Source organism: Quercus lobata, chromosome 7, assembly GCF_001633185.2.
Source record: "Quercus lobata isolate SW786 chromosome 7, ValleyOak3.0 Primary Assembly, whole genome shotgun sequence".
Classification (NCBI taxonomy): Eukaryota; Viridiplantae; Streptophyta; class Magnoliopsida; order Fagales; family Fagaceae; genus Quercus; species Quercus lobata.
Window position 1 is genome coordinate 44,716,809 of NC_044910.1, and position 22,092 is coordinate 44,738,900.

Consider the following 22,092-nt stretch of genomic DNA (forward strand, 5'->3'; position numbering starts at 1 on the left):
TACGGTGAAATGTAACATTTTTGCTTTGTTTAAAATCCGCTCTTAATGTAAACTGAATTTTATACAGGGAAGAAATATTATCAATTGATTTGAGTTTTGACACCAAAAGATTGAATAATGCATCCAAGAGTTTTATAGCTCACCAGTATCTTCTGGTGTATTAAAACGAAGATAACAAATATTCAAATCCACCACTCCTAATGTATCAAAAATAAAAATAATTCAATATCCCAGTTTTTTTGGGTCAAAACCAAATTGATTGATCTATTATATAGTTACGAGGATGAGGCAAAGTTTCAATGACTTGCTTAGTGTTATAAATGAGAGAATGCAAATGGGGTGTAATAATAATAATTTTTTAAAATATTACAAAGTTCTTCTTTGACAATTTTTTTTTTTAATAGATCGATAGGTAGAGGAATGAACATTTAAACTCTGGATGTTTCATTTAGAAGAGAAATTTTGTATGAATTAGGCATATAAGATATATGTAAGACTGACATGTCAACCTCATAAATTTTATATGCTTGATGTATAAGATACTTTCCTAATTTATAAATACCAGAGATGTCAATCAATTAAATTACAAAACTCTTATCCTAACTTTGACAGTTTCATTTTTTTTTTTTTCAACTCATCAAAAGTTTCACAATTCACATCAACTTTGGGATAATTAAATTTTGAACTGCTTGATCCGTTAATCCATCGCGTTACGGACCTTGTATGAACAAACTTTCAAATCAAATGGAGCAAATCGTCTTGCCCCTGGAGGTGAACCCACTTCGTTCGCTGAAAAGGCTGGAGCCCAAATTGCTAGGAAACTTGTTAAAAACTTTTGTACCAGCCTTACTAGGCCTTGTTGGTGCTTACAAAGCGTGGTTGGTTTTGTTGGGTTAGGCCTTAAACAGAGTTTAGGACATCATTTGTGGCATATTCACAAGTTGCTACTGATAACCATCCAATGGGCTGAAAAGGGCCACTGAAAGGAGAGAGCTGTTTGCTTGATCAATGTATTGAACATTAGTAACAGTGGCTATTATGTGCAAGTCGAAACAAAGTACATTTCTAGTTTCTGCATCTCAATCCAAGTAGCAATTTCACTTTGAGTGCATTGAATACAAGAGGGAGTGATAGAATTGAAATATATGTAAAAGCAATTAGATACTTTTGCAAACAAGTATACCATTCACTTTTATTATTGCAAGTTTGTAACCATTCTTTCAACAGTTCAAATACGGCTTACTTCGTATCACTTTGGACACTAAGTGAGGCAATCATTGATCCATTGGTTCCACAATAACATCATCTTAATCAGCACAAAAACATCTCACCCATTACCACCTTAAATTGCATCCTTCCACCTAACTAACTAAGCTTCCTCATCTCACCCTTTACAGTATATATATGGCAAACAATTATTTAGGCCACACACACACACACACTACAACTAATACCAAAATTCATGATGAAGCAGGTTCTCTTTCCTTCTCTTCTTTTCTTGATCTTCTTGTTCCATTGCACCACAGCAGCGTCTCCAGCAGCAGCTCCAGCAGCACCCCCAGCAGCGCCCCCAGCAGCGTCTCCAGCAGTGTCTCCAGCAGCAGTAGCACCGGCAGCAGCAGCACCACCACCACCCTCAGGCCCCACTGACATCATCGCAATCCTCAAAAAGGCTGGCCATTTCACCACTCTCATTCGGCTACTAAAAAACACTGAGCTGGCAGAACAAATCAATGCACAGGTTAAAAAATCGAGCCCTGGCCTCACTCTCTTTGCACCAACAGACAATGCCTTCTCTGACCTCAAATTAGGCACACTAAACTCACTCAATGATAAGCAACAACTCCAGCTGGTGCAATTCCATATCCTCCCTGCTTTCTATTCTACATTGCAGTTCCAAACTGCTACAAACCCTGTGCATACACTGGCTGGTGATAGCAACAGAGGAAAGTTCCCACTAAATGTAACCACCTCTGAAAGCCAAGTGAACATAACAACTGGGGTTGACAGTGCAACAGTGGAGAATACGCTATATACTTCTGATGGCCATCTTATTGTTTATCAAGTGGACAATGTGCTTCTTCCAATGGATCTTTTTGGGTCAGCTTCAGTATTGACACCACCTAAGCCTGAGAAAAGCGATACTGATACTCCTGCTCCTACTGCACAAACTTCTGGTGCAACAAGTCCAACCCGTCAAGCAGTGGCACCGATAGTGTTCGGAGTTGGATTTGGTGCCATATTTTCCTTGTGGCTATGATACTTTGTGTTACCAATTGCCTTTGGAGTTGCATTTGGTGCCATTTTTTCATTGTGGCTATGATATTTTGTGTTGATTAATGTTGATGAGATCTTGTGTGCTACCACTGTTGTAATTTTTTAAAAAATAAATCAATTTTCTTCTGGAAATAATCTCTCCCAAAGAATATTATTTGCCATTTTATGATATAGGGAGTGAAAGAGTAAAGCCTCCTCCTTCACTCCTCCGTATAGAAACTTATTTTACTTGGTCCTTAATGGCAGGGCCACTATGTGGATAATAAGAAATTTTTGTATATTATTGTAAGAGAATTTAATCAACTGAGAGTCTAATGACAATTACATGAACTTCAACTTTTGAGCAAATAATTGTTTGCTTTGTGAACTAAACAGTAAAATAAACTCAACTGTGTCAACCAGAATCCATGGCGGGTTTGATTCCAAAAGAATCATTATAGAAAGACAACATGCAACCTATACACTGAATCAGGGGCTCATCAATTTTCTTGAATAAACTAATACAAATTTCTGACTAAAATATTCCTCAAAACAAAACTGCAAAACTTTCTCAAGGGATACACTTTTCAGGTAACAAGCCTCTCTGGGTTGCCTAAATATTTACCGCCATGTACTAGTCAGTAATTAGCCACATTGGTGTTTTGGGCTCCTCAATAAAACAAGCACACTTTTTCTTTCTCTGTGAACCTGAGGGGAAGAGGAGTCCATTCTTCACTGAAATCAAAAGTGGAATTCATACCCACCTGGAAATCCCCCACCAAATCCACCACCACCCGGGAAGCCTCCCTCAAAAGTAAATGTAAATGGCTGTCCCCCACCAAAGTTGAAACCACCCCCACCCTGTCCCCCCATGTCTTCAACGTCTTCTCCTCTATCATATCTCGTTCGTTTTTCTTCATTGCTGAGAACCTATAAAAAAAACAACCACAAAAGTCAGAACTAGCAACATTTCATCCAAGTTTTGAATTCCTTTCTATCAAAATTTCTCATTTCGCTATATTCTGATGAGAATCTCAACAGTTCACAAAATAAATAAAATATAAAACCAGATTCAGAAGCAAGGAAAATTAAACTATAAAATTACTGAGTCAGACCTCATATGCAGCAGCAATTTCTCGAAACTTGGCTTCTGCTTCTTCTCTATTTTCAACATTCTTATCAGGGTGCCACTGTAGAGCAAGTTTTTTGTAGGCACGCTTAATCTCAGATACAGATGCAGTCTTTGAAACTTCTAAAATCTTGTACCAGTCCTTGCGTTTGCTCATCTTTAGAGCTTTCTCAGCCCTCATGAGTGATTCCCGAATTTCCATATCCTGCATAATTGGCAAATTATTACTCCTACAAATTCACATATCTAGGGTATAGGGAAATTATCAATGCTATAAAACTAGAAAAACCAGATAACTTAAAAAGCTAACAATTGCACCAAAAAAAGTTATCAATTGCACCAAAAGACTAGGAATACTAAATTATTATTAACTGATTTGATTTTTTTTTTTTTGGATGAATATTAATTGATTTGACTAATCAACTACAAATGTAAGATTGAAATATTTCTATATAAAAACCACAATAAATCAATGTAAAAAAGGATTTAAAGAGAAAAATAAGAAAAGTGGACATGACAATGTGTACTCCACATGAAGCCTGAGTTGCAAAGAACAACTGAAGCATATTTGATTCCCCACCAAGTTTCCAGCATATGTCCTCTCTTAGATTTTAACATGCAAGTAGAGTGACCAGAAAAGAATAGGAAGCAAGGGGAGTCATTAGCCGTTCGTCTAAATGTTACAATTGTAACTTTTGAATTTCATCTTAATGTTTTCCTACAATCTCATAAAACCCTACAAAGCTCTGAAGTATTTAACTAGGTCACTGAAGCAAAATTCACAGGCTTTAACTCAACAGACAGGTCTTGACTTAAACTAAAAAAATTTAACCTGAGGAAGAATTTACCAGCTAGACATAAGTGAAAATGATTTCATCCTATTATTCTATATTTGGTGAACAGATCCAGCATAACAAGCGAAGTACACAGACACACAATCCTTATACCACCTATGGTACACTGATGATTAATATTTGCCTTCAACTAGTATTATAATTGATATCCTTGACCAGGACCAGAAAATTGGTCTGAAATCTATAGTAATTTATGATCTTCACTAAGCGAAAGATCATTTAAAATTTAAATTCATAAACGATGTTCTTTTGCAAAAATTACCGATTATAGCAATATATTAGCAGCTACAACAAAGTTGCAGGAGTAGATTGTACAATTAGAACACATCTCAAAGGAATTCAATATTATGACTAACCTGAGGTGACTGTTGAGCTGCTGCTTTCAAATCTTCCACAGCTCCCTCCCAATCCTCAGTTAAAAGTTTAGCTTCTCCCCTCTGAAAACGAAAACATCCATTTAACACACTTGAGTCAACAATACAGGATATAAGGGAGAACATATTGGTCTCATCCTGCCTCACAATAAAGCTAAAATTATTCATTAATGCACAAACAATTCCGTGAATAGCAGCATAAAAATTCCAGAAAACCTGAACTAAAGCGTCCAGAAGCTCCCCATCAATGTTGAGTGCTTCATTGCAACTGGTTATAGCATCCTTTCCCCTACCAAGCTTGACCAAGACCTTACACAATCCAAGATGAAGATGTACATTATGTGCAAGGTGATTAGGATCCAATGCAAGGGCTCCTTTGAAATCCTCAACTGCAACCCTAAGCTTACCCTTGTTTACATTATCTTCTGCCTGTAAGACACAGGTAAAAGAATAAAATTACCCCCACAGATGGTCAGCATGGTAATGACCTTCAAGAAGGTTGACAAATGAATAACAGTCCATGCCAATTTCCTCAACAATTAAGCCCCCACCCCAAGAGAGAAATGGATGAAAGGGAAAAAAAGAAGTCCAAAAAATTTATTGGGCTTACACTTTTGCTCTTTTTAAGTAGATTTTTCAATCCAAAATATGCCTTTTTAAGTTCACCGTGCTCTGGATCTAGGCGGAGACCTTTCTGATAATGCCTGAAAATATACATGTACATATATATAAAAACTTGATTGAGCTAAATCATAATGACATTACAATTCTGTCATACAAACCTTAAGGCAACATCATGATCTGCTAGATAATAGTAGGCACGGCCACGTAACAATAAAGCATTTAAATTGTTCTCATCCTCCTTGAGAATAAGACCAGTCTCCGATATGGCACTGGAATATTCTTTCTCTGCTAATAACAACTTCACTCTGAGGAGTTTGGCCTGCAACATTCAATACATATGGGTTAATGGGTGACACAAAACTTAATTCATAAAAGACTTAATCCCATTTCCATGGGGTCAGCTTATACAGGCTGTTCGACTGTAATCATAAAATAAAAGGAAATGATATGAACGGCAATCATTAGAATACATAAAATCTAGGAGATGTCGTACCTTTGAGCATGCTGGAGAAAAAACAAGGACAACTTTATCAACATATTCCAAAGATTTTGTAAAATCTCCTGAATCAAAGAGAGTCAAAGCAGTATCCAGGGCACTCTGAGCCTGAAACAATTGAGATAGCTCCTTTTGTGCTGCTGAATTTCCAGGTTTTAACTCCAGGAACTTGTTGTAGCTCTTCTCAGATTCCTCATATCTACATCAGCCAAAAAGCGCCTGAATCATATAATATTCCAATCAGAAATTGGAAGGGGGGAGAGAGAGACTACGAGCGGAGATCCTGTAATCCTTTATGACATTCTTATACTAAGAGATGTCTTACTAATGTTTGTTTTTCTTTCTTTTGGACAAATATCAATCTAGACTTATTATAGTACTGTTGACTTAGATTTATGTTACAATCAACCTAGTACATTCATTCTCACAGCGACCACACCCTAATGTTGGTAAGAGAAATGCAAAAGAAATGTGTAGTGTTAAATGGTTTATTATTTTACAACAAATCCACTGCTTAATAAAACCCCATATCTCCAGATCTTCACCAATCACACCTACTGTATTTCCAACTAAGCATTAACATTAATCATAATCACTCTAACAGCCTGAGAAAGATTGGCAAATTCCATAACAGAAATCAGTGAAATTTTCTGCTTTTGAATGAAACTAGAAACGAAAACACTTTCAAATAGAAAAGGTAACAAAAGCTTTAACATTGAAAGAACCTGCATAGCTGACGAAGAATAGATGCACGACGAAAATATGCTTCTGAAAACATTGGATCTGCCTCTATAGCAGTATTAAGATCATCAAGTGCATCACTATAACGTTTCACCTTTACGCTTTGTGAAACCCTCTCAAGCAACTCAGCAGCATTGCCAGCTTCACTATCTGCACAACCAGATTACATGCATAAGATATCATTCACTCAAGATAGTTAAACTATAGACAAAACTTCCAAGTACGAATGGGAAAAGCTTTAATTTCGAGTGTCAATATAAACATACAACTCTTTCTGCTACCATTTACACCCTCTAAGTTTTGGATCGCTTCTAAACTGGTCTTCAACTATGAAAACCTCCAATTTACACCATTATTATTACAATAACATCAATGTGCCCCTTTTGTCAACATAGGCAAACTAGCTGCAAAAATGTGACAGACTATTATGGAAGGGGCACATTGAAGTCGTTATAATAGTTGAGGATGTAAATTGCAAATTCTAAAATTCAAAGGAACAAATTTAGAAGCAACCCTAAACTTAGAGGGTATATTCAAAGTGCAATTTAGCCTCTCTCATATTATTTTTTTCCCATCCTAAGCACATTTTCTTTCTTCTCAGTTCTCACTTTTCTATCATCTACCAAACAAAGCCTAAAATCTACATTGGCGTGAGTACCAGTAATACAATGCAAACCTTAAAAGTTGATCCAATTGTTCAGCTTAAAAATTAACTAAATCGGTATTTACAAGAACTCTAATTTTTCAACAAAACAAATCGAACAAAGAAGAGCTCCAACCTATGATTCTACGAAAACCTAACCTAAGCAACGAGAAAATTACGAAGCAAATAGAAATCGTAAAAAAAAAGGAAACTAGATCGAAACTTCAACAACATAGTACAAAACAACAAAAGACAACAGATCGAAGAGTTAAAAAGAGATACGAAGTACAAACCTAACGCCGAAACTAGCGGCTGAAGAAGAAGGAGCTGGCAAGCGAAAACGAAATTGAGTATGAACACTGTGTACACCAATCCTCGCCACTCTACAGCTTCCATGGCTCTTGTAAATCTTACAACTACATTCATTTCAAAAAGTTCTTCAATGTGTTTGTGTTTTATTAAAATCTCTTTTTTACTTTTATAAATACAGAAATGTGTTTGTGTTTTTTGTTTTGTACTTCTATTTCAATACTATGACTGTTGATTTTGGTTTGGAGATTGTGAAACGCAGAGAGAGTCGAAGGATTTTTGGTAACTGTTATAGAGAGAAGCGTGTTAAGATTTACATGTTCTTCCACGTTGTTGTGACCAATAGTTGTTGTACATGTGGAATTTGCTACGTGGCTTTGACGAGTGTGTGATGGCCACGTGTCAAGACTCAATTTAATAGACAGCTGACACGTCATAAGATCTGGATCGGGTCAAATGGGCTTAGGCCCAAACTAGCTCCTCTAAAGAATTTTGTTAAGAGGGCAACACTTGGGCTGGCCTTACCTTCTGGCCCAAAATATAAGTCGGGCCAACATGCTGCAAATTGTATGTTTTTCATGCCGATTTGTGTCGGCATAAAACATATTTTTAGAAAATATATTACATGTATTTCTACACACTTTTTCACCCACACGTATTTTTAAAAAAATTAAAAACTATTATTTAAACACATATACCAAATGGGCCCTAAAACACTTGATCAGATCATTATCATGTTTCCAGAGCCAGAAGAACATTCTTAAGAGAACATATACCTCAAAATTGATAGGAATATCTCAAAATTCTTAAAATGACCAAAATATCATAAAAATTTCCAAAAATACTATTAAAATTTTCAAAATGACAAAAATATCTCTGAAACCATTAACATGGGGGGAAAAAATTACCCTTGTAAGCCCCTAAAATGTCCAAAAGTACCCTATAAACCTCTAAAATGATAGAAATATCCCTAAAATCTCTAAAGTGACTAAAGTATGCTTAAAACTTCCAAAATGATTGAAATACATTCCAAACATACAATATAACCAAAATACCTTTAAATCTTCCAAGATGACTATGATACTCCATAAAACTATCAAAATAACAAAAATACCTCCAAAAACTATTGAAAAGATAAAGATACCTTTCAAAACCTCCAAAATCATCACAACAACCTCAAAACTCTAGAAATAGCCCTGATCTTTTAAAAGTAGCACAAAAATAACTTTCAAGTGTAATTTTAGAGGCTTCAAATGTTTGCGTGTGAATGTATAAGTTTAGTTTATTTAGTTATTTATTTAAAATATAATTCAATAGTTACAAGTTACAACGGGAGAGACGGGATTTAAACACTAGATCTTTTCATTAGAAACACCAGAAGAAGCCAACACCAAGGCTCTTGGTGCATATGTAAGTTTAGTTGATAGTTTTTGTTGATTATTTTTTTGTTTGTTGCACTCTTATTTTTATTGTGTTTATTAGTATAGTTTTCAATAATTTTATTTTTGGTTGTGTTTTTTATTATTAGTATAATGATTTTAATTGTTTTGATTAGTATTTTAAAGTGCAAAATCAAAGTGTTATTTAATAAATATATAAAAATATAGGAAAATTTGTGACTTTTAATATGAACCAAACATATTGAATTTTTTTTCCCATATCATTTTCTGGTATAAAACCAAACACACACAAAAGCAATTTTTCCTATAAAAATTTTCAGTTGAAAATATTTTTTGACAAACATTTTTCAATGCACGAAACAAACAAAGTATCAATATGAAATTAAATAGCTCCTTGTAGTCAAAGTGTATATCTCAATTTAAATAAGGTAAAAGCTTCACGTTCGCTGCATTATTAGAGTGACAGAATCGGGGATAGAAGGATATATTATCCCCTAAGCCTTAACCCACTATTGCAATTTATTATGATTTTTTTAAAAGAAAGAAAATAAATAAAGGATGGAGGAAAAAGGATTCCCTCCATTTTTTTTTTACACTTCAATTTTATTTTCCAATTTTAATCTAAATGTAAGGCACGTGGCTTTTAAAAAATTAAGGGATTGTTTGGATTTAATATTTTCCATCACCCATTACTCTGTTTTCATCACTCATAACTCAAAATTGGTGGGTCCCACAGCAGAAGGGTGTGTTTGGATTTGTTTTCAGTTTTTGTTTTCATCACTTAATTTTCTTATTTTTAAGTGATAAATTATGAAAATTAAAAACACATTTTGAATTTTCAAGTTATTAAAACTGAGTTTCTATGGCATTTTCATAAATACACAAATTTGAGAGATCCCTGGTCAAACCTTTTGCTCTCTCCAACATGTTGTCACTTTTTTTTTTCTTTTTCACGCTAGGTCTGAGCTTGTATATTCTAAATTTGTGTTGCTGGTTAAGAGTGATCCTGTGATTCATACATTGCTTCCTTTGTCACCGAAAGGAGTAGTTCTTGATGTGAATGAAAATTGTGTTGATGCCATGGAGGATGAGTTCTAGGCTTGGTTTTCTTTTTTCTTTTTTTCTTTTTTCCATTCCTTTTCACTGGGTTTTTGGGCTTGGGTTCTCTTCTTTTTTTTCTTTTTCTTTCTTTCTTTCTTCACTGCTATGGTGGCCATTCTTTTGCTTTGAATTCCGAATTTATATCAAACCCAATTGGTGGCCTAATCACTCAAATAAGTGGAGGCTTCAATGAGGTGGATGAAGAGATGGTAGGGAAGGATACTGGGTCGGGTCGGATCGGTTTTATTGTGACCCGAAACTCGACCCGATAGAAATCGGGTTTGGCTATTTGAAACCTAACCCGACCCGAAAAATTGGGTCTGTAATTAGGTCGGTTTTCCGAGTCTCGGGTTGGATTGGCATGGGATCACCCAAATGGGCTTGCTACTGCCGAGTCCACTATTGATGTCTGATTTCTCTAAGGGTCAGACTCCATTTGTTAAGGTTTAGGCCTTGGCCCCATTCGTCTGGGAAAAACCCAAAACCCAAAAAAAAAAAAAAAAAAAAAAAAACCACATAGTACCTCTCTGAAGCGCATCATACAAAACCTTAAAGAAAGCACATCTCTCACATTGCAACCACATCTGCTCCACTCAAATGGACTGTCCATGATTTCAATTTTAAGCTTCACTTCCTCTTTTTGTGTCATCTTCATTTGCAGCTGCATCTGCTCCACTCCGCCCCATTCTCTCACATCCAACACGAAGGTTCTGTTCTTTTTCGTTTTGCAGTTCAACATCGCAAACCCAACTACTGGGTGCTAAAAGAAGCTCGAAATTGACGATGACCAGAAACTGTTAGTTCCTCTCTCTCTCTCTCTCTCATTTACAAACTCAACATTTTTTTTTGTGTACTAATAAAATTAACCCTTCTCTCTCTCTCTCTCTCTCTCTCTCTCTCTCTCATTTACAGACTCAAACCTTTTACTACCAACACTTTCAGGAACCTTGAAATACAAAAACCTGAACAAAATCGAAATGGGTCCTTAAAAAAACACAGCTCTTTAGTTAAAGAAACACAACTCTATTTATTTAAGAAAACATACCACACATATTGTTGTAATAATATATATGAGAACTTCAAACAGATTCAGAAGTAGAGATAGAACTGGGAGAGTAGCTGAGGGAGGCGGAGAGAAACCAACATAGAGTAGGGTCTTTTTCAAAAAAAAAATTGGGTTCAGAATTTGCATATATAAGAGACCCAACGCCAACCCGAAACCGACCTGAAACCGAAAATAGCCCAAAATTTAGACCCGAAACCTGATTCGAATATTTTCAGACCCGCCCAAAACTTCTCGGTTCGGGTCGGGTGGGTCGGGTCCCTTGCTTAGTCCTAGATGTTGGTGTTCTCAGTGTCCGGAGGCAAGCCGTGGTCGGAGCTGGAGAAAGGGATTTCAAGAAGGCGAATGGAGGAGTTTGTAGGGAGTGTGGACCTAAGGTTCTTGATGTTGAGAGGGGTGTTGACAAAGGTTATCGTGTAGTTCTTTCTTTGGGTCTACATGGGTTGTATGGTCTAAGAAGGGGGCAGGTAGGATGGTAGATGGTAGGAGTAGGGTGGGTCAGATAGTGGGGCCCGCATTTTGGGGTTTTTGTAATTAAAAACCATGACCGGATTAAGGTGCCAAACAAGGGTAGGTGATTTTTGGATATTTTGAATGATGGAAAATAAGTGATGGGGTGATGAGTGGGGAGTTATAGATTTTTTTGATCCAAATAGTCCCTAAACATTCATTAAAAAAAAAAAAAAAAACCACAAAAACAAAAAAAACCACATATCTTCCATTTGCCTAAAAATTAGAGGAAATGGAGGGCTAAATAGGACCCTATCTTATCCCCCACATAATCATCTATTATTGTACGGTGTAGTTTTTTTTTTTGGAGAGAGGTACAGTGTAGGTTTTTAATAACATGTTGACTTTTTTTTGGTTCACTTTTGTGTATATATATATATATATATATATATATTTTGATGGGACACTTTTGCATGTTGCTTCCATATGAGCTATTATTTCAATATTAAGGTACTATCAAACATGACATTAATGAATGTAGGGATGCAAAATTTTATTGTCCCATTTGATTTGCCCTACCACGTAGAGGTTTCACTCACTCTGAAATAGGTGACGGGACGGGAATGAATTTTGCCTGTAAGTGTGTGTGTATATATATATATATATATATATATATATATGTTATTATATAGATAAAATTTATAAATTTTTAAAGTAAATTATAAAGTTGGTCTCTATTCTTTATATCATATTTTAATTTAGTCATTAATATTTCAATTTTGTTAATTTAGTCCCCAATCTTTTTAGGGTTGTATCAATTTAATCTCTATCATTATTTATTGGATAGAAAAAACTGATGTGTCAAATGAAACAATAAAAAATTATTTTCCATGCCACATTATTTGCTAATTATACCTCCACGTCAATTTTTTTTTTTAAAACAAAAACTAAATTAATTTTTTTACATATACTATTATCATTCCTAAAACACTTGTTTTTTTTTTTTTTTTCTTTTTTTCTTTTAATATACTCTTATGATTACTTGTTTCCTTTCTCTTTCATTTACATGTTAAAACCATTTTATTAGGGATAGAAAAAAATAATTCTACCCGCCATAATCTCTCTCATCACTTGAATTTGTTCAATCCTGAATAGGAGCCGGGCAAGGTAGGGAAACTCTTAATCCAACCCCATTTTGTCTTAATGTCATTCCTAAATAAATATGATTGATCATAGTGTTACATTAACAATATAATAAATAATTTTTGAAAGTTAAGTTTGTAAGGCTTAGGTATGGCAGCTTAATTATAGTCTATGTCATAGTGTGTGGTGTTACTCATCCAAGTCGAAATTACTCGTACATGCCCCAAACTTGTTTGATGCTTGTTTACATGCCTTGAAGAGTGATTGTAGAATTGTTACTACTACTACTAGTAGTACGTACTAGAGTAGAGATAGTTCAGACCTCAAAGTCATAGAATAGCCTGACCCAGGTCTCAAAAAGCTGGTCTTGCCAAATACCAATAAAAAGGTGAAACTTAATATATTACAATAAAGTATCGAGTTCTTTAAGCTCTTGAAACTGCCTCTCTTTTCGTGCATTTTGTGGACCCTGTTCTACTCCAAAGGGACTGTCTTGCATATATGACCATTGGTTCTGTAATCGAGTTCCTTTTAGCTTCCTACATATAGAGCTCTATTCCTTTAATTTAAATAAGGGGGATTGGAAAGTCAAAACCCTGTACAGTGGGTGTGCCCACCAACTAATAGGGACAGCACTCACAGCAGTGTGACCTAGAATATAAGGGTGTATACCTTTAACCAGAAAATAAGGTGCCCCCATTAAACCTTTCTGTGATCTCTGCTGGACTTTCTTTTTCTTGACCGATGTGGGAAACTACTTATGGAAATGTATTTGAAATATGAACGGCGTTCTTGCAGTTTCCGAGGATCCACATTGGAACCCCCAAACATTCTCTCTTAGTTCCGAGGTTGTCACCTTATCTTTCTATTTGAATTTATTTGCAAGTGAAACTAAGTACTACCAAAATAACAATAAGTTTGGAAACATTTTTTTTTTAATCAATATGAATATAGTCTTTTATGATTGGTTTAACATAAAAAAGAAGGTTAAATTATAAATTATATTATCTAACTTTGATTAAAAATTAATTTAATCATATAAATTTTGATTTATTCATTTTAGTCCTATAAATTTTAGTTTTATTCAATATAATCATTCTGTTTAATTTTTTCATATTATGCTGTTATGTATCTTAAAAAATGACGTGATTTTAGTATTTTTGAGTTTCTAAAATTATTAAAAAAAATATTTATGTGATAATATTTAAAAACATTATTATTATTTTTATCAAATTAGGGAATAAGATATAAAAAGTCTAGTAATTTTCCCATTAACCAAATCAGAACAAAAAAAGAAAAAAGAAGAAGCTAATTTTCACAAAATTTTCATTCTTTCTCACACACGCTCTCTTGCTCCTGCATCTGCCATTCATGGCAACTCTACCACCATCCACCCATGTTAGTGGCATCTCTTTATCTCTCTCTCAATATCGAGTCTCGCTTGAGTTGTTGACATCATAGAGGATCTTGATTTTGGCACAAATTTGGTGTCGAATCAAGTCTTAATGGTATCCATCAATCTGACCTAACTCATGATTCAATTCATTGTCACAACTCAGATTTGAAGTTGCCTAAAGTTGCCACTTACCCAACTGATCATCTTTTATGACCTAGATCAACGAGCATGGTGGGTTTGAATTTTTTTTTGATTGGGTTGAATGGATTCGAGTTTAAAAAAGAAATTAATTTCCCTTCCTTTCTTTTTTATTCATTCAATTTTAAAAAGGGAAACAAAAGTCAATTTATTATTATTATTATTATTATTTTTGAATTTAAAGTTTTCAAAAACAACAAATGATGGAATTTTAGGGGAACTTTATGGCAATTCACTTAACAGTGTGGACGAAAGGAGTACATTGAACATGAGTAAAACTATAGGACTGAAATGATTAAATCATAAAAAATCATGTCAATATTTCTTAAAAATATTGTCTTTTAACATTATTAATAAATAAATTTTATGGTCTCCAAATTAAAACTTTACATGGTGGAACCGAAGACAAACGAACCAAATTTTTATTTTACCATTGGAAACTTACAAAATGTGAAAGCCGAAAGATCTCCCACAATAATTATATTTATACATAAGTACCAAAGTGCTCTGTGTTCTTGAATAGAGATTAGATGTGGGCTGGTCTCCTTTGACATTTTTTCTTCTTTGTGTTTACTGTTCAAAAACAAAAGTTATACATTAGTACCAGGGGCGGCGGCAATATTGATTTTCATTTTTTCTAATTTTTCCTTTTGAATAAGTGGGATCGGGCTAGAAACCTATAACGATCTGTTATTAGATTATTACCATTTAACTAAAAAATAAATCCGAAACATACTTGTAAAATATTTTGTATTTTACTATTTATCAAAATACACGTTTTTCAATTATATGAAAGTAGAATATATATATATATAAATATATATATAAATATATATATATATATTGAGGGATGATATGCCTAGGAGTACATATTTATGTATATATTGGGCCAAGGGCCCATTCCGAGGACATGAATAGTCCAAGGACGGGTAAACACCTTCCTAAGAATTCATATTGGTAAGTAAAGAGGTGAGGTCTGATTATAACCATCTGAGAAGGCTGTCTGAGGAGGAGTACTTCCTTGTCTGAGCAAAGCCGAGGCCAGAAGATGTGGTTTGACACTAGGAGCAACGTTCTAGGTGATTCCACTGGTGAGGATAAGTATCCAGAAGAAACTAGACAGAGGGAGGCTATGAAATATCTCAAGGGAAAGCTGCTACCACCGTATTAAATGCTCTGCAGCTAACTTTCTAGCTGCATTAATGTGAAGAAAACCTCTGAACAGTGTTGCATTGGCTGCCTCAACGCACAGAGGGTCTGGGAGGGTATCCGATGGAACAAGCACTCAAGTAGTGGCTTGGATGATCAACAAGTGGAGGGCCAAGGTCGTCTAAAAAGAACTATATAATGTAAGAAACCCTCCATGGAGAAGGGATTGAGAAACTAAGGCAAAAACACTGTAGCAATCAAGAATTGTATTTGTAATCAAACTTGAGAGAAATATATAAGAATTAATTTTCTCGAACTGTGCCGAGAACAATTTCCTTTAGTTTAAACCAGTCTATCTTCCTTTTCTTGTCATCTGAATCCACTTTATTTGTTGTCCAACTCATTAAAACCCAGTTTTCCAACCCACTTTCTACAAATTCATTGTATTGGGCATTTGAGCCTAAGTTCATCCACCACTTGGGTAAAGGACTCAAATTGCGTCCTCACACACACATACACACACACACACACACACACACACACACACACACATATATATATATTCTGCTTTCATATTCAACATTAAGATTTTTATATTTTTATTGTCTTATTGAGTAATATCTTTGATATATTATAAGTCATTTATAATCTGGACAATTAGATCTTAATGCCAATTGTAGGGGTATTGGGCCCAGGAGCTCATTATCTATGTATGTATTGGGCCTAAAGCCCAAATCGAGAATTAGAGATCATCTGAGAAAGAGTAAACATTATCAAGGGAGTCTGTGTTAGTAGATGACGACGTCAGTTTTGATCATAATGACACAAGAGGATAGGTTGAGGACAAATGTCACCTCGGCTAACCAAAGTCAAGGTTCGAATAGGTGGTTTGCCGTCCAAGGGGATGTTCTAGGGAGTTTTGTTGGTACGGATAAGCATTGCAAAAACAAAGTACAGAGGGGAGTCCTAAAATATTTAAGGAGAAAGCTGTTACCACCGCATTAATTGCTCTGCAGCTAACTCTCTGGCCGCATTAATGTGGAGGTGATACATGAACAGTGGTTTTCAGCCTTACAGCTACTACTTAAAGATTTTAGGAAGGTGCTGATGGGACAAATATCAAGACTAACCATCTGGCCTGCATGTGGAAGGTGGAGATGAAAGGAGAAAGGAGTATAAAAGAAGAAGGAAGTAATAAGAGAAAGTGATCGGAAATTTGTAAGAGAAAGCATTGTAGCAACTTAAACCATACCTGTAACCATTTTCAATCAATATATATTAGAACAAACTTCCTCGGATTGTGTCGAGGACAAATTTATTTAGATAACTCCAACCCATTTCTATTTAATTATCTGTTAAATTCATTCTAACTGTCATCTCATTCATTAGAGCCTAGTTTTACAACTCACTCTCTACAAATTCATTGTATTAGGCTTGCATCCAATAATGCTTTGGGTCTAGGGTCTAAAACACGTCCTTACACTAATTATATATATATATATATATGTTTAAGTGAAACAGATATGTGTTTTAGTCATATTCATAAATATACATTTTTAATTAATACAATTTAAAACCATTTTAAAATATAATCATATGAAAAATAAACCATATGCATTTTTTCACGTCACTTCAAAGTACAACCACTCAAAATATATATATATATATTTTTTATATATATGTATATATTGAAGTCAAATTTACTTAAAATATTGAATTACTTAAAAAAAATCTTTATGTTGGGTTTTGGAAAATAACTTACAAAATTATATTACAATAATATTAGTGTGCTACTAATTAATCTTATATATATAGATTTATTTTGATATAGAATTTTTTAATTTAAATTTCTATCATACACAGAAGTATTTTTATATAAATCAATTTCTTTTCCTTTTCTTTTTTGGTATGGAGTGTTAAATATAGTTTTTAAACCTTTGAAGTCAATCAAAACTGTATATGTCTTTCTTCGTGTTTATTATAAAGTTATTTTTATTATAATCAAAGAATTTGGTAATTTGCTCAATTTTTCTTCCTGTCAATTACATTATATTATGAGTTCTTTGGTTTGGGCTGAAATCCTAAGAGAATTTTCGTATAGTCTAATATTTGATTGCAAATTGCTTATGAGAATCCAAATGTGTGTGGGCATTTAGAGTCCTGCCGAATCTCACTCTTGTGAAAAATGTGGATTCTCATTTAAAAATTTGGGTATCCACATTCTCATAGCTTTTTTTTTTTTTTTTTTTTTTTTTTTTTTTTTTTTTTTTTTTTTTATAGTTATACCCCTTGTTTAAGGCCCTCTAATTAAGTAAAATATAGGCTTGTTATAATGAAATGCCTGTATTATGCTTATATTGTGTAAGAAAGTTATTACTTTATATTGCATTATGCATATAAGATTTACATTGTATATTAAACATATGTGTACAATGTTGTACACATTTGCATAAAAGTGTACAATTTTATATATTATTCATGCAAATGTGTGCAATTTACATGAACAGTAAATATAAACTAGTAATTGTGTTATTATGTATTCAATTTTTTAAAAACTAATATATATATATATATATATATATATGTGGTTATATATGGTCGCCTTTAGAGTTGATTGTTGATTGTTGACTTTGAATTTTTTATTTTTTTTAGTCTCTTAAAGAAAATAAAATTTTGATTGACAAGAAATGACATCCGAATTATAAACCCTAAAAAAAGATTTTGAAATAATTATTTGTGAATCTGGTATCTTCAATAATCTTATCAATCAAACCAAACATGACATAATTACGTTCCCAAACATTTTAGTGTTTCCGAAAAGTATCACATCTTACTGAATTTAGATGTGGAAATTAGATTAGATTAGATTGCACATCTTACTGAATTTAGATGTGGAAAGTATAGATTAGTACTATTTGTTTGCAAACTGCATTAAGGTCCTTTGGGGTGGGGGAAGAGGATAAGGACATTTCAAGCCACACAAAAAATCACAGTAATATTTGCCACATATCTCAAAAACCCTATGGCTCTAAAGTCGCCAAGGTTGGTGACTTGGTGTCAAGGATAGTACAGCCTTTAACAAAAAGTAAGCTAATACTATGGAAAGGAAATTGCCTTCCCCCGAAGTTCTAGCTTCCTTCGTTGGTTGAATACATAATCGAGCCTAGCTCTCCTTTATCCAATACAGCATATACTATATGCCATTATTGCTCGATGACAAGGAGTCAAATTTTTTTGGCCATAAATCCCATCAATCATTCAGTGTTTTTTTTTTATTTTTTTTATTTAAATAAGAGAGTTTGGCTTGAGCGGAAGAAGATAGAGATATATAGTTTTTTTTTTGGTCCTTAACAGTTAATCCGTAAAAATTTTCAAGGGCATCAAACTAGCATGATTCAATTTTGTTCATCATATATAATTCCAAACCATTTTTCCAAAACTAATAATGTAACAATTGACATATCAAACAGCTGTCATAGACCCAAATACGATTTTTCTTCATACCCTTCCAATGGTTATAATCAACCCTGGAAATTTCATCATTGTTAGGGAGTAGAGTCTAAGGCAGGACCTAGATTCTGCCTAGTTAAAAGTCACTACACACTAAAGCTTGGTCTTGCCAAAAGGGCTAAGAGACGTATAAAGCCTAACCTCTAAAATCTAGAAGAAAAATAAACCAAAAATAATGGGTCAAGCTTAAATGCTTAAACAAATTGCAAGGTAGCTAATTAATAAGTTAAAAAATCCCATTAAACCCACCAAAGTTGACGAGTTAGCCGAATTGCTTTGACAGGCAGTCAACTACATCACGTAGTTTTCCGTGCCTTGCTGCTCAAAGTTTTTTCCTTTTTCAACAGAGTCTGGTAGCGAAAAGAGATAAGAAAGTTCAGACAGAATATAAAACAACAACAACAACAACAACAATAACAACAACCACGAAGAACATGCATGACTCGGAGATTGCTCTCCGTTCAGTCATTTCAAACATGCACTGGGCCCCCACCTTTTTTTTCCTGACCATTCACAAGTGCTCTCTCTCTCTCTCATACATTGAGAAGCTGCATGCTGTCTCTCTCTTTATCTGAGTTGAGATTTGTGATTCCACCGAGTCCAACTCGGTCCCAATTAACCGAGTCTTTATACCAGCATGGACTTTGTAATCCAATTGACCCCCCAAGTTTGTGCTATCTTCCACACACTTCCTTTAGTATAATACAACAATATGTCATATATCAATGTACTGACAAGTGACTTCAGTGGTTCCCAGTGAATTGGCTCAAACCCATAGCTGAACTCATTGAAGCAAACTTAGCTAATTCCTGTGCTAAGAATGGTCTTTGTGATTCTCTCCCTCCCATGCCAAGAAAATCCCTAGTTAGACTATTTTCAATTGCATTCGAGCCTGGATGATTCTTTAATGCAACTGGGTCGCTTTGCTTTCCACTTGTTTGCATCATAAGCTGATCAAAACTGTTTGTTGAAGTTGTTAATGAGCTTAAATTTGAACTTCTCAGCATTCCATCAACACTCCCACTTGCTGTGAAATTCTCTGCTGCTTGCTGCTTTGAATTTTGAAGGGCTTGGTGCAGCTCATTTCGGTTTTGGTTGACTGTGTTGAAGCTTGTTGTTGTGTTTGAAGAAGAAGAGCTCATGACTCCGAAGCTATTGCCAAAAATTGATGATGGGTTGCTTGTTGTAGAGCCCATCTGAGCTGCCTTTTGCAAAAGTGCAGTGGCTGACATTGGCATAGATGGCTTTGATTGCTTCTTTTGGGAATCAGAGTAAAGAGAGGATAGGGTTTCAACCAAATTTCCTTTGTTCCCTTCCTCTTTCATTTCGTGAGGTAGTGCTGATAAAGACAGACTTGCATTTGTTGAGGTTGAAACACTCTTATCAAACCCTTGAAACTGCTGATTATTAAAGTTTCCAAAATTAGGCATAGAAGACGAACCAAAGAGATTACCAGACACTGCTTGCATCATTTCAGGAAAAGCTGTAGAACTTGATGATGCGTAGAGATGAGAATTACCCATCATGTCAGTGGGATTAAGCTGAGAATTTGCCTGGTTAAGCCACAATGACAATCTGGGCTTTTGCTGATCTACACCAAGAGAGTTACCATTAATAGCCATGCCACTAAGCTCTGGTCGAAAACCTGAGCCAAATTGGGAAGCTCCAAGTGGCAAACCAGGTTGAGGATTAATCACAGTGTCATTCATTGAATCATTTCCGAAATTCAGATTATTAGCGGCTGCAAGCGAAGTGAGCCTAGCACTCTCATCAGCTAAAGCATCACAAAAGGCTCTGTGGGTAATGAAGCTATCTTTCCTGTTTAAATCAAAACAAAATAAATAACAAAACCCCATTCATTACCTAATCACATGGTCGCATTTAATTCCCACCCAAACCCACAAAACCCTCAACGTGAGTGAGCATTAATTGCTACTACAACGTATCAAAGATTCAGAGAAACAAAGAACAAGAACATGGTAGTAAAGAATAGAATATATACCTAGAAAAAAGGGTTCCACAGTCACACTTGTACTCTCGAGTTCCACAAGTCTTAGAATGAGCTTTCCAGTCGGATTGGACTGCGTATTTCTTTGAACACTTCTCGCACTTCCATTTCTTCTCGCCGTGTTTCCTGCTAAAATGTTTCTTTATCCCAGTGAGGTCTCCGAGAGCTCTGGACGGGTCATGGTGGACACAAGTCTTTTCTGGACAAATATAGACCTTTTTTCGGACCTCTTTGTTGGTCCTTTGCCTCAGCTTCCATGGAAGATTGTGACCCCTTCGATGAAGCTGCAGATTCTGATCTCTTTGGAACCCTTTATTGCATATTTCACAGACGAATCGATTTGTCGCCATGAGAGTCTTGGGTGAAAGAGCAATAACCTCAGCATCTGGATCTGTCAAGAAAAATAAGCTAAGTATTTTTTTTTTTTTTTTTAAATCTAAAAAAGAAAAGAGAAAAAAGGGTATAGAAGTATGTTTTACCTGGTGTTCCTGGTAGATTTCTCTTCTTCTTGGCAGCTGGATTAGGGTTAGGGTTTGTGTTCTGTACTTCTTGACCAAACCCTCCAATTGAAGAGGCAACTGAAAAAGATTCACCGGACATCATTTTTGGCTTTGAACTGAAAAGTGGTTGGCTTGGGTTTGGTGGTGAAATTAGTTCAACTAGCTTTCAAAAGGGTTAAGAGCTAGCATACAAACAAACAAGAAAGCAGCGGTTTTTTTCACTACAACTAGCTAGCTAAATACAAGAACAAAAGCAGATAAAAATCTTTGGTAATATTCAAATCTTTGACACTCCTCCGATTTTGCCAAAAGACAAGAAAAAACCCAACTCCAGCTTGAATCTAAGCAAACAAAAAAAGGAAAAAAAAAATACTAGAGCTTCGGACTCTTTCTAACAGAGATCTGGTTTGCTTTGTTTGTTTGATTTCAGAGAGAAAACACCAAAAACCATGATGACTAGCGAGAATATTTCTTCTTATATTCTATTTTCTTTCTCTATCTTTGCAGTCTTAGTCTTACCCCTAGTTGCTCTTTTATCTTTGCTCGTATCCTAAAAGTCGGTCAGCCATAGATTTAGATGGGCCACCACTCTCTCTCTCTCTCATCACACGCACACGCAGAGTACTGTGTTAGAATTGTGTGTAAAGGCAGAGAGCTAGCTTGCTAGTTGCCACCAGAATGTGTAGGATTGTGTGTCTTTTTGTAGCTTTTTGAACTCACACTCCAATTATTATGACTATAAAATTAC

The 22,092-nt window shown here is 34.9% G+C and overlaps 3 protein-coding genes across 3 annotated transcripts; 1 reads left to right on the plus strand and 2 right to left on the minus strand.

Annotated features, from left to right (window-relative positions):
* The first annotated feature begins 1,229 nt into the window (after window positions 1–1,229).
* Window positions 1,230–2,722, plus strand: LOC115953332 (fasciclin-like arabinogalactan protein 11). The gene has a single exon (XM_031070940.1). It carries the CDS (start codon window positions 1,463–1,465, stop codon window positions 2,258–2,260), a length of 798 nt encoding a protein of 265 aa, XP_030926800.1. The 5' UTR covers window positions 1,230–1,462; the 3' UTR covers window positions 2,261–2,722.
* LOC115953330 (dnaJ protein P58IPK homolog) lies at window positions 2,572–7,711 on the minus strand. The gene is made up of 9 exons (XM_031070939.1): window positions 7,411–7,711; window positions 6,459–6,624; window positions 5,731–5,932; window positions 5,396–5,556; window positions 5,224–5,317; window positions 4,830–5,042; window positions 4,596–4,676; window positions 3,372–3,590; window positions 2,572–3,186 (listed from the first exon to the last, which is right to left on the minus strand). The coding sequence occupies exons 1-9, from the start codon at window positions 7,541–7,543 to the stop codon at window positions 2,998–3,000; spliced, it is 1,458 nt and encodes a 485-aa protein (XP_030926799.1). The 5' UTR covers window positions 7,544–7,711; the 3' UTR covers window positions 2,572–2,997.
* Window positions 7,712–18,802: 11,091 nt separating this feature from the next.
* On the minus strand, window positions 18,803–21,844 carry LOC115953516 (zinc finger protein JACKDAW). The gene is made up of 3 exons (XM_031071229.1): window positions 21,324–21,844; window positions 20,839–21,235; window positions 18,803–20,654 (listed from the first exon to the last, which is right to left on the minus strand). The coding sequence occupies exons 1-3, from the start codon at window positions 21,445–21,447 to the stop codon at window positions 19,580–19,582; spliced, it is 1,596 nt and encodes a 531-aa protein (XP_030927089.1). The 5' UTR covers window positions 21,448–21,844; the 3' UTR covers window positions 18,803–19,579.
* Between the last annotated feature and the right edge of the window lie 248 nt (window positions 21,845–22,092).

What these genes read in the sequence shown, in the direction of transcription:
- LOC115953330 (XM_031070939.1), bottom strand. Translation starts at nt 7,543, where the DNA reads ATGAATGTAGTTGTAAGATTTACAAGAGCCATGGAAGCTGTAGAGTGG. An exon ending in GCCGCTAGTTTCGGCGTTAG is followed by an intron (nt 6,625 to 7,410) that starts GTTTGTACTTCG and finishes CTGGTTGTGCAG; the next exon opens with ATAGTGAAGCTGGCAATGCT. An exon ending in TTCTGGACGCTTTAGTTCAG is followed by an intron (nt 4,677 to 4,829) that starts GTTTTCTGGAAT and finishes TTTCGTTTTCAG; the next exon opens with AGGGGAGAAGCTAAACTTTT.
- LOC115953332 (XM_031070940.1), top strand. Translation starts at nt 1,463, where the DNA reads ATGATGAAGCAGGTTCTCTTTCCTTCTCTTCTTTTCTTGATCTTCTTG.
- LOC115953516 (XM_031071229.1), bottom strand. Translation starts at nt 21,447, where the DNA reads ATGATGTCCGGTGAATCTTTTTCAGTTGCCTCTTCAATTGGAGGGTTT. An exon ending in AAATCTACCAGGAACACCAG is followed by an intron (nt 21,236 to 21,323) that starts GTAAAACATACT and finishes TTTTCTTGACAG; the next exon opens with ATCCAGATGCTGAGGTTATT. An exon ending in TGTGGAACCCTTTTTTCTAG is followed by an intron (nt 20,655 to 20,838) that starts GTATATATTCTA and finishes TGATTTAAACAG; the next exon opens with GAAAGATAGCTTCATTACCC.